Source organism: Sinohyriopsis cumingii, chromosome 10 (genome assembly GCF_028554795.1).
Source record: "Sinohyriopsis cumingii isolate HCF-2022 chromosome 10, ASM2855479v2, whole genome shotgun sequence".
NCBI lineage: Eukaryota > Metazoa > Mollusca > Bivalvia > Unionida > Unionidae > Sinohyriopsis > Sinohyriopsis cumingii.
Genome location: NC_142970.1, coordinates 113,606,512 through 113,625,128, shown reverse-complemented (window position 1 = coordinate 113,625,128; position 18,617 = coordinate 113,606,512). Strand labels below are relative to the sequence as shown.

General features: G+C 38.1%; 1 protein-coding gene across 2 annotated transcripts in view; it reads right to left on the bottom strand.

Moving 5' to 3' along the window:
- Window positions 1-2,406: 2,406 nt before the first annotated feature.
- Window positions 2,407-18,617, bottom strand: part of LOC149791048 (uncharacterized) — a 31,752-nt gene continuing 15,541 nt past the window's right edge. For both annotated transcript variants that reach the window (XM_089972956.1, XM_089972957.1), the window contains exons 3-4: window positions 15,022-15,056; window positions 2,407-4,402 (exon numbers count right to left, since the gene is read on the bottom strand). In XM_089972956.1, the coding sequence (XP_089829082.1) occupies window positions 2,589-4,402; window positions 15,022-15,056 (1,849 nt within the window). In that variant the 3' untranslated portion in view covers window positions 2,407-2,588. The remainder of the gene's footprint in view (window positions 4,403-15,021; window positions 15,057-18,617) is intronic.

Genomic DNA, 18,617 nt, shown 5'->3' with positions numbered 1-18,617 from the left:
TGATGACCCCATTACGATGCACAGTAGGTTTGGCGACTTTGAGGACATTACTGCAGAAGAAACTGCTCCATGCTCTGAGGGTGGCTCCAGATATACGACCAAACAATTTAATCCCATACTTCCTCCAGAAAGACATCCTGATAGATTGTCCCCGCGAAAGGTTTAACATTGCTCCATATTCTCCACTTTAAACTTATAACGAAGAACAAGATCATACAATGGAACTGACGAGGACTTAAAACCAATTGCAATGATATTCTTCTGCTCCTAGATGAACATGATCCTTCAGTGCTATGCCTGCATGAAACAATCTTGATGATGAAGGTGTCACTGGATCTTTTGGGGTTACGTCCTACCGATGATCCTTATGTGAAAATGTGAAAACATCTTTATTTATACAAGAGAAAAAAGAGGAGCTTTGAACAAGCTAAAATGATTTAACCCTTGTCTCAAGAGAAATAATACAGCCTATAATGCACCAGTTCTGTCTTGCACCTACGTTTCAGACGAATTCACATTTTCAGGAGCAATATACGAAAAAGAGGACATAGGATATACATAAATAGTAGTTTTATTAACAGGTGTCCAATTAGGTGGTATGTTCAATATATTCGGAAACGCTTTTCTTAAATCTCCTTTCGCTAGCATCATCAAACACGGAGTAAATGCTACTGACACGGGTTATAGAGCTTCGCTATTGTCATTAGAGTTTCTTAGTTGCTTGCTGTTGATATATGGACTTGTGGATTACATGCCTCTCGTTCTCTCGATCGTGGTCGTTATTGTCGTCTTCATTAACGCAACTGTTATCGTTTCCCTCTTCTTCTTTCTCTTTGTTTTTCATACAGGCTTCAATACTTGCTGCTTAGTTCAAATGTCGATTCAAGAAGTTGCGAATTGTGTTAACTCAACTTTGTGCTTTAATAAATAAACGCTGTGTTTGTTTTCCAGTGGGAATAATTCGTTGTACTAATTGATCTGTCGTCAATGTAAATCACTTAACACTTCACTAAAACTATCTTCCAACAGATGCGAACGCATTTGTTATCTTTTGCGTTACTGATGAGACAGAATGCGCACAGCAAATCAGATGGATTAGATTTAAATTTCATGTTGAACGACATTTATAGTGGTCAATGAGGGGTGGATATTTGAGCTCGCGAATGAGTGATTTCATACTTCTTATAATTAACGTCTCCCCAGATTTAAGAACTAAACACGCATTTTTACGGATGTCTAAAGGATTGTAAAAGGGCTACTGCAGCCTTCATTAGTGAAATCGAACTATTTCGTTTGACACAGTGCATCGATATTTATAGATCTTACTCTGTGATATATCGATTGCCAAAATAATTTAAACTCTATTTTATTCTCGATTTCCTATCACTACGTCAGTCACTCCGCAACAGGAATTTGAAAACCCCACTATTTACAGTGTTGTTAAACATACCGAGCTGTGTAGTTTTTATAATATAATACATTGTTGGTTACCCATTGTTGGTTCTATTGCTGCACCATATAATTTTAAAATACCATACACTGATTTAGAACCTTGCATCAACTAATTCTTATTTAGTAAGCGACAAGCATCGTGGAATGGTGATGTTGATAACATGCTCAATGTGGTGAAACCCTGCCTAGGCAAATGGTCTCCTTTCTCTAGAACCATTACTACGTGTGAACTAGTCATTGCAAGAATTAGAATTGGTCCTGTTTATATAATCCACTCTTAAATCATAAAATGCGCATCTAGGAACAAATCCTTAGCTATGAAGCACGTTCTGACAGATTGCTGCAATATTTAGCTTATACTAAAATGCAAAACGAATCACGACCCTAGTCTCGTGCATGTTACGTATCTTTTTATAAAGGAGTATAATACCAAGCTTTCTATATGTCGTATAAATTCAGATAAGTCGACCACAGTAGGCATTTCCAGGAAACTATTGCCACTCGTTTCCTGTTCTAACACCTGAGATGAAGATAGGACGATCGTTCCATTTTTTTCCTTTAAGCCATTTCAACATCAAGACCACAGAAGATGAAAAAGAGATGTTGTCAAATTTCATCAATTATAAGCAAAATCTGACTATCGACAACTTGATAATTAGATCGTCTGCTTGGTCTGTGACACCGATTGACACATTGTATATGCAATTCATTTTGACAGTTTTTGCACCACAATATACACGTATGCATACATACATACATACATACACACGCACGCACAAACACACGCACGCACACACACACACACATACATATATACATACATACACGTACGTACGTACACACACATACATACATACATACATACATACATACATACATACACGTACGTACGTACACACACACACATACATACATACATACATACATACATACTGAGAAAAAAGGACTGTGTCAAATGAGTGTTGCTGCCAACGGTATTTATGACAAAACAAAAATCACCAGTGGTCCACTGGGAAATAATTTGCGTCTCACAGAAAATAATCTTCACTCGAAAGACAATGTCTCTGGGATATATCTGCATGAAGACAATACAAAGTATTCACTTTGTTGAATATATTGTCCCATCATATTGTAAGTTAAGCTACTAATCGTAGTACGTGTATATTTCCAGCATTATCTCCAATCCATAGTTCATTTTCAGTAACAATGAAGATATTGTTGCTGTTTATATTTGTATTAAGTGTACTAAGGTATATGCCTTGCTGATTAAATATAAGGATACATTTATTTTTGTTGTCTGCAACAAACACATGGCCCTGTCTAGAAATTGCTAAGCCGCGTGGATCCATGTCTCCCTGTTTAAACTTATTTCTAACAACCCCTTCCAAAGATATCACAATCACGTCTCCCTTACTGAAGTAAGAGTCAATAACAAATATCTCCTCGAAATAAATTGCCACCTTTAGAGGATGTGATGCCATCCCCTGACAAGAGTCTTTGTGAAGTTCCATGCAAGGCTTGCCTTCTTTACTGTACATGTTGATCCTTCCGGCGTCTTCAAAACAGACATATATTTTAATGTCCTCACTAACAGCGATTCCACTAGGACATAAAGGTAGGTTGAAGCATTTCACTACATTCAGATCTGCATTCACCAGTCTGATAGAAGACTTGCAAGCTACGTATATTTCCCCGACAATGTCTTTCACTACATCAAACACGTCCTCTCCCATATCAACTTTTTCACAGGCCCCTCTGTGTTTTATAAATTTTTGAATGCATTGCCCATATGCAACCCAAACAGTATCAGGAGAAATTCCACATATGCCTTTAATGCATTTCTCAACTTTAAATTCAAACTGCTTTTCGATTTTTATCGGTGAAGATAGTGCAAACCTCATGCTTGGGACTCCAATCATCTTTCGTATTTCGTCGTCAGACACACTAGGTGGCGAATATTCAATATTGGCATTCTCCTCCAACCAAATAAAGCCATCCCTCATGAGCGGACCATCATCTAATCCAGGAAGAATATTAACTAGTTCAGCGTCCCCGGCAAAGTCAATGTATTGTTGAATATAACTAGACTTTGCTCTTAAAGCCCGAAGTTCGTTTTGTATGTCACCTTCTGTGGTCTGGATCCCTTTGACATATTTGTTAACATTTTCTCGAAGAGCATTTGATATTGCCTTGTTAATGCGGGTGTTTACATGCTCCATCATCATTTCTGTTTCTTTTTGGCATTTATCCTGAACACTTTGCCTCTTGTATTTGCATTTTTGTAACCGCTCCTCCAGAATCTTGATCCGGTACGTCACTTTTTCAAGACCCTCTTGTACTTCACACTTTCGTTTGGATTCGGCCACTGAGGTAATATCTTCGCAGCGATGTTTTTTGTGAGTTGTCATATTACATTTGAAACATATGGGCTCCTTGCAGTCCATGCAGAAATAATGTAATGGCTCTGTTCCATGCTTTGTGCAAAACGAGGCTGACCTTTTCTTGTTTTGCAAGGGTATTTTTCCATTCGGAACAGTATGATGTTCTCTAGTGTATTTAATTTTCGAGTGGATATCTGTACATGTCTGGCAATAGTTCTGTGTGCACTCAAGGCAGAAACTAGCTGCTTGACTTGTTTCGCAGACTTCACACTTGGATACTTCTTCGAATGTCATCTTCACGAAAAGATCAGACACACCAACTAGAATCCCATCGCTGGTGATTTCTATAATTCTCCTACATAGGGGACACTTCACGTTTCCTTGGTCACGATTGGTATCTATGTAACGCTGGAGACAATCACTGCAGTAAGGGTGGTAGCAGGACAGAAGTTTTGGATGACATGGTTTTTCTTGACATATACCACACGTTATGTCTTCTTTCTCGTATATGCGTTGTACAGCTTTCTCGACTCCATCTGCCATTGTGTGCGTCGTTTTTATGCATGAACCTAAGACAGAAATTCAGTAAAGGAAAATCATTACAAATTATCAAACTCAAAATACACAATCATTTCAGGCATCGCGATCCTTTTATACGCATTTTCCTGGGCAAAGCTGTCCTATGTTGTGTAATCAATGAACTATGCAAAATATGGACAATGAATATATTCCAAAAGCCCTGGCTAATAACAAAATAGACTGTGTTCAGTGTGTAATATCCATTAGCAGGTTTGAAAAGCCTAGACTAATATAATAAAGAAGTGTGCTCAGTCCATGGAATGAAACATGCCAGTGATACAAATAATACTTAGTCTGGGTGAAGGTTAGATGAACATGAATAAAGCTGGGAACTACGTAAAGTATGATCATTTAATTTAATCTTGGGCTATTGAAGAAATATAAACAATTCAAGCTGTATTCTCTGTAAAATATCAATCTGCAAGCCGGTCAATATTGTCTCATTTCCTACAACATTCCTTCCTGACCCGCGCTCAGATCAATAGAACAGTTTATGGCAAAATATAAAATGCAACATAAAAGTGAAAATTAAAACGCTGTATTTATAAAGAACTTCCCAAAACCTCTCTCATTATATTGATTCGAATTGCTGGTATAAAGACCTCTCAGATGAATATATCATTATTTATGTCGTTTCAGCTACCGAGGATAATTTTTCAAGATCAATGTGCAAGTTGTGATATACACGACATATGTACAAGTATTCCTTTTGGTTTTCCGGTTCGATTTATCAGTCTCCTTTTCTCATCCGATTTGTCATAAACATGGTGAACAGCCTTCCACCAGTACAAGAAGAATTCCGATTTCACGTTCCCTTCCTTACAATCATCTATAGTATCTCACCTAAATTAAGACCGTAGGATTAGGTTATAAATTACATCCACAAGGTGCTGATAGATAGATAGATAGATAGTGTTCTCGTTATCTCTTTCTCTCTGTCTCTTTCTACCAACTCTTATTTACTGGATTCGGCACGATAATATTAACTTGAGAGTTGTGCACATTAACGTACAATATACAAAGTATGTAACTGCATATTACATTTTTAAGTAAATGGCTAAAAGAGCATATTCTACAGATATTGACGTATTGTCAAGCCAGTCACTCAACAAGCCAAAACATGTATACCAAAACAAATCAATACTCCACTTGTCAGCCGTATTACTAGCCCATTATATAGGTATGTTTTCTCACCGGTGTGGAAGTTCCTTTGCACATCAAACTAATACTTCTTCTAATTACAATCTCGTCTCTCCGACCACTCATTGATCTGCAGCTACATTCCGTATCGGCACATTTTTTCAAACTGTAAATACCTTAATTTCGATTCTGGTTTAAGCGAGCAGCGTACTTGCATATTATCGCCACACTGACTAATCTACGCTTGAGAAAAGTGTACAGGTCCAAATTTTGTAGCGAGGAAACTACGACAGGTATAGATAGTACTCACATTTTGGGCATGACATGACAATGTAAGATCTCACTGGACAGTTTATCTGGTGCATTTTCATCCGACAATGACCAATTACAGAAAAATGAGAATAATTTTACACTGAAGATACAAATAAAAACAAACTAATGATTTTTGTAGAAAGCCTACATGTGAGATTTTGACTGCAGTAATCAGGTTAATTCCTAATGCAACTGGTGGTTTTTATACTGAACCAACACTGCTACCAACCCTTAAATTTTACATTCATTTTTGACAAGAAATAGCTATTTTGAATATTTTTCTGTGACAAGGCGGCTAAATGATTCAGTATGTGCCTTATGCATGAATAAAGTTTACTAGTACTATAACAAATTGGCATACTTTTCATCACCCCTCAACCATACAGATTTTTAGATATTTATCTCTGTAGCAGACACACATAAATACGTAAGCCAAGTCGACAGCTCATTTGTAGCCCAAGTTACTCATTTGATCTCCAATTGCAAATCTAACTGTGACAGGCAGTCACCAACAAGCCAACCTATGTCCAAGCCTAACTCAAAGTAAATATAAACCACATTATAGATTTAGCTTATGTGTGAATCTATAAATGCTAGGCTTGTGATAATTAGGTTCATGCCTTCTACCTTAAAAATTAGGGGGGTGGGGTGTCAAAATACGAAACTATCCGGTGAGACCTAATTGCCTTGCATACAAATTGGACCGTATTCGGCAGATAGACGAAGTATAACCACTGCTGAGAAGTGAACCCGACAGCTCTGCTTCACCATCTGATGTACATACATTTGAGCCTAAACAAAATCCAGTAGTAAGGGTGAGAGAGTTCTAGAACATTTGGATTAATTATTTTTTTGACAGATTGTTTTGATTCAAATTAAAAAGTGCGCTAGGAAACAGACTAATATACAACTCTGGAACTGCAAACAAAACCCCCAAAAATCAATTGTATTTGTAATTATTCAATTACTATTTAAATTTGAATAAAAAAAGGAAATGATAATACAATAGCGTATTCCCCATACGTTAGCCTCCCAATACGTCTCCCTCTACATCACAAAAATGCACACTGCATGTACAGATGTTTATCATTTCGGTTTTACCAACAACTACGCATGAACTTCGACAGTAGAGTATAGAAACAAAATACAGACTGCGTCAAGGATGTTCTTGTAATATACCACACTTACAAAAATAGTTTTGGCACAATCTTATCAGGAACAAACCAATAGTAATTAGGAAGACATCTATAAAAGGATACAGTAAACCATGAATTTAATGTTGGAAATTAATATACCAACAAGTCCGATGAAATAAATTTACTGAATGCAGCAAATTAAAATGACGGAATTTGAATATTCTATAATTTTGAACTTGTGATATAATTTTTGTGACTATTTGGGATTTGATTCACAATGCTGTAAGTATTTTTAAATGTTCACTTTGTATTCAATGCAAATAAATTATGTGGTGAATTTTACAAGACTTTTTCTGCTAATTGAGTCTTATTAATATATATGTAAAGGTAGGACTGTCATTATCAGAATCCTCCCTCTCTACATATTGTTAATTTCATTTTTCATGTTTTTTCCTTCTGTTTGTACAAAGTACAAGCGAATTTTAGTGTTTTTGTAAGAAGCAAATAACCATTTGAATCTGGGTTAACTTCGTCCACACTAATGTTGCCAATGTACCGATGAGTTTAGGCAGATAGTAAAGTGTTATAAACCCTAAAAAAGGAGGTACAAAAGCGCCATCATATTTCTTAATGAAAACTGGTGTCGTTGTTGTATTACGAATCTGTGGTCTGAAACTACGTAGCAGAAAAGAGCGAAAATCAATAAGTTTTGTAAACTTTAAAAAATAATGTATTTCCCTTGAATAGGAAGTGAAAATTTAAAAAAGAATCTACAGTATTGTGAATTAAATTCAAACTAGTCCAAAACGTTCCATCACAAGTCCTATTGAATAAAGTTCTAGTTAAGTTCCTATGGTACTCGAAATAAGTATCAGCGCTGAAGGTGCTGATGTGCCTATAGTTTTGAATGTACTAATGTACCAATGGCCTGAAGTGTGGTGATGTGATAACAGCCTTCCAATTAATCACAACAATATACCACTATATGTCCGTTTTTGAACTCACTATAATTCCAAATTTATCTTTCTTCCCATGAATAATATTGAGCACTTTGCAATTCTAGAGAATATTAATTTGAAAAATAAAACAATTTTACCCAAATGAAAAGCTGAACACAACAACAACAACGACAACAAAAATGCTTCTGCTTCTGACGTTATGGCATAAATTAATATTTTTTTCAATTAAACAAGATTATCTATTTTAAAAAAACCAAGACGCACAAGTAGAGCCAGGATGCAGGTCCACAGTTCATTTCTAGAAATTCTAAGTTTTAAGCAGATAAACATTGGTTTTAAAATTATAACAAAGAACGTGAGAAACGTTGGGTACATGAAGGAATTCCAATATCCTATACAGATACCTAAACAAACATATTTATCTTTGTTGATTATAATCCTAATATTTAACCCACACTACTAGAAGAAATATTAACTATGTATTATTTGTTTACAAAATAAAAACATCAATGTCCCTAGTCATGTACACAGTCAATTTGATTTTGAGAAAATGTCAAGTCCAAAATACAATTATACATAACTTATAACCATGCAGAAAAAACCTAACAAATACAAATTGAAGACACAAGACAGTAGATCAAATCTCAGATAGTTAAATTTTTCTTTAATGACTGTAATTACCATAAGAACAATACCTGTAAAAACAGCAGTATTTATAGTTGAGTATGTGGCTAATGAGCAAATTGAACGAATTATTTAATCTCAAAAATTGGAACCGTAACCAGATGACTATTCATTCGCGTGCGTTTGCCCTTTTGGAATCTTCTTGGCTAAAACCGCTGGGTTTCAGTGTTCTAAGTCGGCGCATCCAATAAGATTATATTTCTTTCATAGTTTCGGAATTCAAGTTGAGCTTGTTAGCAAATCTATCCAGGTGAAGAGAAGTACTGTCTAGGTAGCGATGACATTTTTCCTGTTGCACAGTCGCTACCTGCGTATTACTGAGCGTGAACAATAAGAACTGCATTTTCTACAGTGCCTCATTTTACTTCTCACAGTTTTTTACTAAAATAATCCAGGAAGAAAAGCAAATTATATTATTTACAAAAATATTATTCATTCATTTCTTCCTTTATTCCTTCTAAATTGGCTTGGTCACGCGATAATTTAGAGAGGCGCTAAAAAAGTAAACAGACTGAGTAGAGACAACATTAACTACAATTATTTATACTGCGATACTGAACCTGTTAACTGATATGCGTACTGTATTCCCTGTATATTTAATTTTCAATTTATAGGCGGGAAAATCATTGATTTAAAAAGCAAGTTAATATTTATGTTTGTCCAAAAACCTTTTTTTGTGGATGAGCACACATGTATGTGTGATAACAATTCAGTTTTAAAAACTTGAATATAAATAAACATATGTAAACTTAAACCATATAATTGTGGAAAAATTGTTTTTTCACAACCCTATAAGATTCCCCATCATACCATGCCACACGTGATTGTGTCTTTTCACAAAAATTTTACCCGCAGCAACAAAAACGAGTACTTTGTGAACTGGAACAAATTAAATAGAAACTCAGTTATATTACAGACATAAAAATTCATTTTTGATATAAATAAATGTTGGCCAGACGCCATTCGTGTCTCTCTGAAGTTATTTTCCCTTACTTCCTTCACAACAACGATAAAACCGTTGTGACGCATTGCTGAATCGGATTTGCATTACTTTCAGATACGGTCAAAAAATATACAAAACGACAAAATTGTAGTTTACTGTGATATATTAGGTCAACCCACGCGTACCGCTCTCTTAAGTTAAGTATATTTATATGACCAGCCAATGAAAGTGAGGTGAATTTACAAACAGGGGGTGGAGGTTAGCGTGCTGTGCCAAAAAGTAAGTTTAATCTTGTATACTTCAATTCTGGAACAGGTCTGGTATATAAAAAAAATGAAATTGTTTTCTACGTTAATAGTGTGAATTTTCACACGTGAAAAATATCTCCTTATATTTCCAGATATATGCATTTATTGGTACCAACGACTATGTATTTAACTCGTGGTTTCGCCACTCGTTAAAATGTTTTTGATACAATACGATGAAATATATCCGGTATTAACGTAGGAAAAGAAAATATCCTGTATTTTCAACTTTTCTATTTTTTACATTAGCATTTCCAATCCTTTGGGCAACATACTATTTTCTTTTATTTAGGATATGAAACCAACGTTGCAGTATATCAGTCACATTAGTGAAGAAAATAGTACACAATTTTCGATTGAGTAAAATTGGGCAAGTTTTGTGTCAAGGAACTGAACAATAGCTAGATTGCAACAGGTACCCTTGTATAAAATGTTGATTAACCAACATTATGGTATTATGCACACACACACACACACACACACACACAGTCGCGCGCGCATGAAACCAATGTGGGCATGGGGTTGCATACATGGCTTGCACAAGTTAATTACAAAATCTACACATAACACCAACTAGGGAGGTAATATTGGTTTATATGTTGCTACGGAAACCAAGCACTTGTAAGGAAAATTTCTAGCACACTTTACAGTTTAGTTCATACAATAGCTGAGATGAAAAATGGAGGACTCATGGTAATAATGATATGGAAAAACCATAAGCATTCTAGAACACAAAATATACTATATGTCGATTTGGCTGACCAGGACTGGTTGATAATGAAATTAAATTTAAGTGAATATATTCTTTTGAGAGCGTAACCAATATTTAACCCCCAAAAAATAAAATTGTTTAGTCCTTTTACAGACGAGTTTGGAAAACTCATTTATGAAGTTAGCACTTGAGTCTTTGGTGCGGAATTAAAAACACACGGTTCAAACACATATAGATCCAGAGTATGTCAAGGTTCATGTGGCCTTCTGTACATAGAAGCTTGCATCAAGAATATGTCTGTATTAATAAATATCATCAGCAATCAGAAATTTAACTTTAATAATTTTCAATAACATGTTGTTGCCATAGGTTTACTATGGGAGCGGATAAAACACCGCGAGTCCTGGCGGGTCAGGAAATGATATCCTGCGTTGATATCTATGATGCTTGCACTTCAATGTTATGAGATGCATTTTCAGGTGATAATGACTGAATTATATGGTAAGACATTAGGTCATTATTAGCATACTATGTGTATGAGACAATACATTAGACAAGGAAAATAAGATAGATTAATACTTCACGGACACAAATTAATATTTAAACCTTTTTCAAATACATTCAACGAATATTCAAATAACAATATTTGGTATACGTTTCTGAATATTGTCTCATAATATTGATAATTAAGCGGACAATTGGAGAACACATATATTTCCCAAAATAATCCAGACCATAGTTAATGTTCGAAGACAAAGAAGACAGTGAAAGGGCATACATTCATATTCAGTGTATTAAGGTTTCTGTCGTCTTGATAAAATACATATGTACAATTATTTTTTCTATCTTCAACAAAGACAAAAGACTTTCAACACAAATGTCAGACCCCCTAGATCGATGTTAAAATTTGAACAGCCCTTCCAAATATTAGTATTGCCATCTCAACTGTTGCTTCTTTGCGCTTTGTCATATTACATGCAAGACACACATATTCATCTCAGTCTATACAAAAGTTCTTATTAAGTTCTGCTTCATGTTAATGCCTAATGGGCCTGGCCAATGCTTGCCTTGGAGAAGTGCTCTAGCAGAGGGAAACTAGTGTTGTTCTGGACATCCGTTTATATCCATATGGAACTCTGCACACTCTGAATAGAAGTTCTGCTTATATTCCAGGCAGTAATTCTTTGTGTCTTGCATCAGATATGTTATTCTTAAAGTAAGTAACAGATAGAAACGAAATCAACAGGTTTAGTAAAATTCAACAAACAATTTATTTCCCTAGAATATTAAGTGAAAATATCAGAGGAACTTACAGTATAGTTAAGTAAATCATAAATAATCTTAAATGTTCTATCAAAAGCTAAAAGCGTAGGATGTTACGTTTGAATGGCAACAATCATCAATGTGCTGATGTACTAATAGGCGTGATGTATCACACTGATATAACCCAGAATGTCTTTGAAAGAATTCACAATAATCCCAATGGTATGGAGTAGTACAAAAAGTCAATGAGCACTTCGTAATTCCAGTGAATAATTTAAATACCCGATTCCTTTCAAATCATATCTGAAAACAACAGTAAATGATTCCACAGACCGAACTTAAAACAGAAATGAATAAGTGTTGGAATGAATAAGTGTTTACCAGGTCCTTGTTATTTATAGCTGTATCTTTCTTAACTCATGGTACATGATTTTATGGAACTGATTTCCGTACAGCAAATAAAAAGCTAACGAAACCCATCATCCGAATCCTTTCCTGTGTCAGAGCAATATAACCGGATTGTATTTTTCAGAGTTTGATGAAATCTTTCCAAAGCCCATTGACTTTAAGAGTTATCTTCAGATTCCAAATTTAAACTGTTGGATGCCTAGTTCATGTATGTTGGAAATTTCCAGACATAAAATTGGATCTTTGATCAGATTGGATAGATTTGAGAAGGCCAGAAATTGTTAAAAACTTTATCAGAGCTTCTACTATAACTTTAGGATTGAAATTTCATAAACGAATTGTGTCTGGAAATCTTCTGGAGAAACCCATTATTGTCAACAATTGGTTGCAAGACTTGATCTTAGGTAAGGGGATCGACACAGTCTACCATTATTCTACTAAATTCTTCGTCAAATGAAATAATAGGTTGCAGATCATACTTAGGTATATACAAAGTGCATTTTTCTACCATTTGACAAGTGTGACAAGATTTTCAGTATTTAGAAAAATCACTTTTAAGTTTATGCCAATTTAAAGTAATCAATGTCTTATGATAAGTCGGATTGATTCCTAAACGACCATGCAGAGAGCTTCATGGGCTAAACTAAGCATATCCTGTCGACATGAATAAGGAATGCTCGTCGCCAGCGGGTACAGCAGGTAAGCTTAATGTTCTCATAAGGACCCCAATTTCCAAAAAATAAAAAACTGGGACTCGGATTCGCTAATAACCCATTGAAAAGAACAGGACATCTAAGGATCATTTTCCTGTTCGACAATAAGTGAGTATTGTTTTCACCCTGATTGGAATAGAGAGAATTAGTAGTAAAAAGAGGGTCACTCTAATCAATATCTGTTGAATGGACAATACTAAGAGCATATATGACCTCATAAAAGGACTGATCGATAAATGTTAGCTAAAGAAATAATTTACTGATGAACATCATTCTGAAGAGCTATATTTGCCATAGCTCTGGTAACTGTACCAGCAGGATACAAATCAGGATTTTATTCTCAACAGGATCAATTTTCTATTCCAAAAAGGGATTGTCAATTAATCACAACTCATCTGCATCATGGTCATTGCTTATTAACAAAGTAAGGTAAGTAAATCGCTGCTACAACAAGCACTCTTTTCCCTGCACAAGAACACTTTCTTAAGAAGAATTCTGAGACAATGGCAAAGTACATAATAACAAAAGACTATGAGAAGTTCCTGTGTCCCTTTTATTTTAATTGGGAAAAGCTTGGCAGAATCACATATAAGTGATATAGAACCTTTTTACATGAATAGGGTTTTGTCTGGCCCTACAAATGTATTGCTTTCAGGACAAGACCTTGACCTTGACCTCTTTTAAATAAGCGTTTGGAACAGAGTTTCCTTTATTATGTTGAGCAATTTGCAGTCTGTTGCAATTATAAATCATATGCCCTTATCTTTTACAATATATGTACATAGGAACATTTACGGATTTCTCATTAATTTCGTAATACGTTCGATTTCTAAAAGTTGTGCTACATCGGAATTTGGAACTATGAGATTGATATGATTGTACACTTTATAACAAAAAAGTCTAATTTAATTGACCATTTCAAGTTTACAGCAATGTTTTCAACATGAAGAAAGAATGTATCTGCTTTTTTTCTTGAGAAGGGTGTACTAACCTAATATTACTGGAAGGATCAAAAACTGAACTTGTGTGTAAAGGGGAGGGGAAGTACTCCGTTTGCCACTTCTTAACTATTCACTCGCTCTTTCTGAAATTGTATTACTATTTCCTCTTCTCCCTTTGCCTCTCTCTCCCCTATCTCTGGGCATATGCATTTTCCTTTCCTTGTTCCCGCTCTGAATTTTCATTTCCTTCAGCTCCTTCTCAACATGATACTTTATCAATTCCAATTACATCATGTTTTGTAGCAGTAATTTCTTATCATAACCAGAAACATACCAATCAAACCCAGTGCACTAATATCTAGAAGTTCCTTTCCCACCAAACACTGAGTCACAAGATTAAATATTTCTTGCATTGTTAAGACGCTTTCGCTTCAGAAAGATTATAACGTCTCACAAAATTAAGCAACTTGTCCTTTTCGATAGACTCTAGCCCATCCAGGGCATGATGTAAAGGAAATATTTCTGTATTAAATGACATTGTGAATGCTTGCTGGTTTTACTCAAGATTTATCCAACGTATGAAATTAAAATCTCTACCAGGAACAACGAAAAATCAGAAACAAGGCCAATTTGAATATTAAAGACAATTTTTATTATCTCTTAAATATTTTAAATAATTCATATCCTGGACGTGCACCCAGTTTCTTTTGCGTCTCTAGGTCTTAAATTAAGTGACAAAACAAATATGGTAAACGTGAAGCATATTGAAATGATAAGCTTATGTCGGGTACATTTTGTGTCACGGCTCATCGGGTGTTAATAACTTAGAATGACATTGTGATGCGTGCATCGTCTTGTCCACAATCGATCGTTGAGGAACACACAAACACACACACACACACACACACACACACACATACACACACACATACACACACACACACACACAAAAGAGACCCAAGTGGGGATGAGATTGCATCCCTCTCTCATACTAGTCAAGAAGCTACACACACACACACACAGATGAGACCCAAGTGGGGATCGGATTGCTTCCCTCTCTCACACTAGTCAGGAAACTATATATCATACCTACCGGGTAGGTAAATCTTGTCTTTATAGGACAGATTGCTGCAATAATAATAATAATAATAATAATAATAATAATAATAATAACAATACTACTACTACTACTACTACTACTAATAATAATAATAATAATAATAATGATGATGATAATAATAATTTAGTTGGCATCCGTTAGTCTCGAGAGACGATGGATCTGCGCCCATGAGAGATGTCCCGGTTGGTGGTTGTGCAGCGTCTGCTGTGGCTATATAGTCCAACGCGGGAGTGGCAGTCCTTGCTGCACTTGCTGTACTTGAATGTTGAGTCTGGTGTTTGTTGGAGCTGCTTCTTTTTCCTCTGCGATCGTCTTTCATCAGCTAGCAAGCGTAGCTTGTCCTCTCCGGCTTTCAGGCCAGTGATCAGAGCATATCGCCAGTTTGAGCTGTCTAGAGCGAGCTCTTCCCAGGTGTTGACATCGATGTCAAGGGCTTTCATGTCGTGCTTGCAGACATCCTTGAAGCGGAGATGTGGCCGTCTGATCGACCTTTTGCCAGAGGCGAGTTCCGAATAAAGAATGTCTTTGGGGATCCGTCCGTCATCCAACGTACATGGCCCAGCCATCTCATGCGACGTTGGCGGAGGAAATGTGACCATGCTGGGAATCTTAGCACGCTCGAGCACCTCGTTGTTTATTACTCGATCGCTCCATGTTATCCCGAGTATTCGTCGGAGGTATCGCATGTGAAAGGCACTCAGTCTTTTCTCTTGTGAGGCGTCCAGAGTCCAGGTTTCACTGGCGTACATGAAAGTGCTTAGCACGCAAGCACGGTACAGGGTGATCTTAGTGCTCAGGGTCAGCATGCTGTTATTCCACACTCTCTGCGACAACCTGGAGAGAGTTGTTGATGCCTTTCCGATCCGCTTGTTGAGCTCAGCATCGAGCGAGAGGTTGTTGGTGATGGTAGAGCCGAGGTACATGAACTGACTGACCACTTCAAGTTCGTAGTTGTTGATGATGATGCTTGGGGTCCGCGTCCTGAACCATCACGTTTGTTTTCTTTAGGCTTATGGTTAACCCAAACTCATCGCATACTTTAGCAAAACGGTTCATCAGACGCTGTAGCTCAGCTTCTGTGTGGATGGCTAGAGCAGCATCGTCTGCAAAGAGCATGTCCATGATGGTGACTTCACGCACTTTGCTCTTTGCCTTCAGTCGTGCCAGGTTGAACAGTCTGCCATCTGATCGCGCGTACAGGTAAATCCCTTATGTGGACGTCCCAAAAGCGTGCTTGAGCAGGACTGCGAAGAAGATGCCGAAGAGCGAGGGGGCAAGGACGCAGCCCTGTTTAACTCCACTGCGGATGTCAAAGGGGTCGGACGTTGAGCCATCGTACTGCACTGTGCCTTTCATGAAATCGTGGAAGGACTGAATCATGCTTAGCAGCTTTGGAGGGCAACCCATTTTCGCCAGGATTGTGAAGGGAGTCTGTCTCTGCTGACTAGATCGAATGCCTTGGTGAGGTCTATAAAGGCCAGGAAGAGGGGTCTGTGTTGTTCTCTGCATTTTTCCTGTAGTTGCCTGACGGAGACGATTATGTCGATTGTCGACCTCTCTGCACGGAACCCGCACTTCGACTCTGGGTACACTCTGTCAGCAAGCGTTTGCAGTCTGTTCAGGATGACGCGTGTGAAAACTTTACCACAATGCTGACAAGTGATATGCCCCTGTAGTTGTTGCCATCGCTTCTGTCGCCCTTGTACTTGCATAGGATTATGATGTTAGCGTCTCTCATGTCCCGAGGCACTGCACCCTCGTCCCAGTACTGGCAGAGGAGGTCGTGCAGGTGTGTGAGAAGCACGCTACATCTGCACTTGATGAGTTCTGCTGCGATGCCATCCTTCCCTGGGGCTTTACCTAAGGACAGTTTCTCTAAGGCCTTCTTTAATTCGGCTACAGTAGGTTTCTCGTCCAGTTAGGCCATGAAAGGGAGGTTTTCAATGGCGATGAGGGCATCAGTGGTCACGTGGTTCTCTTTGGAGTACAGTTCAGAGTAGTATTCCACCCAACGCTCCATCTGCTTGCCCTTGTTGTGGATGCTATCGCCTGTAGCAGACTTCAGTGGTGCTGTCACTTTCTTCGTAGGACCCTTTGCTTTCTTTATGCCATCGAACATGCCTCTGATGTTTCCGATATCTGCTGCTGTCTGGATGTTCTGACAGAGCTGAAGCCAGTATTCATTGACACACTGCCGTGCCAATCTCTGCACTTTGCTTCTGATAGACCTGTATGCCTGTAGTGTCTTCTGGCAGGGGGATCGCTTGTATTGCAGGTGAGCACTGCGACGCTCTTCTATGGCTGGCATGAGTGTGGCAGAGTTAGCCTCAAACCAGTCATTGTTCTTTGATTGCTTCTTACCAAAGATCCGTGTGGCTGTGCTGTACACAGTCTCTCTGATATGATCCCATCTTTCTTTCGCACTGCCATTCGGAGGTTCTGAATCAAACGTCTTGGAAAGAGCATAGGTGAATCCCTCAGCCTTGTCTGGATATGATGTCTTGCTCACATCAATGCGTGGTTTACCATCTTGCCTTGAGCTGTGGATCTTCTTCGGCTGAAGCTTCATTTTGCAGCACATCAGCGAGTGGTCGGTGTCGCAGTCAGCACTGTGGAAGGTACGGGTAAGAAGCACACCCTTCATGGCTGACCGTCTTGTAATGATCAAGTCCAGCTGGTGCCAGCGTTTAGACCGGGGATGTCTCCAAGACACTTTGTGCTGTGGCTTTGTCTGAAAGAATGAATTGTTGGTGCTGAGGTCGTGGTACTAGCACATCTCTAGAAGGCGCTGACCATTCTCATTCATCTTCCCAACGCCAAACTTGCCAAGACAGGAGGGCCAAGAGTCATGGTCGGCACCCACCCTAGCATTGAAGTCGCCCTGCAAAATCAAGTTCTCTTCCTTGGGAATTTTGTCGATGAGCGAGTTTAACTCATCGTAAAACTCATCCTTGGTATCTGTGGAGGATCTTAGTGTGGGAGCGTACACCCTGATCAGGTTGGCAGGCCCGTTTGTGGTATGGAGGCTGAGGGATAGCAGTCTTCCATTTCCTTGTTGGCAGGGTTCTATCATCCATAGCAGAGCGTTGCTGACAGCGAATCCAACACCATACCCTCTGGCTTCGTCGGCGCTCTTTCCTTGCCAGAAGAATGTGTAGTTCTTTTCTCTGAGGGACCCGGAATCTGGTAGTCGTGTCTCCTGTAGTGAGGCCATGTCGACCTGGAGTCTTGCAAGTTCGTTGTTGATGACTGAAGTCTTTCGAACATCACTGATTGTCTGGAGATCATCTGAAAGCCCAGTCAGCATGGTCTGGACATTCCAGGTACCTAGCTTCAGGATTTAAGGTTTCCTTTTTGGTTTTCTTTTGTTATTTCTTGGTGGAGTTGTTGCAGTCCGCTTGTCAGGTACTCGCGTACCTTAAGCCTTACGCATCCAGCAAGGCAGACGAACAGTGGCGGGACGGCACCTTATTGGCTGGGGGCTGCCCAGTTTGAGGCGGGCGGTAGCTGTCCAATGAAACCTGTTGGTCTCTCCCACCGTCAGAAGCAACCCCTGGCGTATGGCTCTA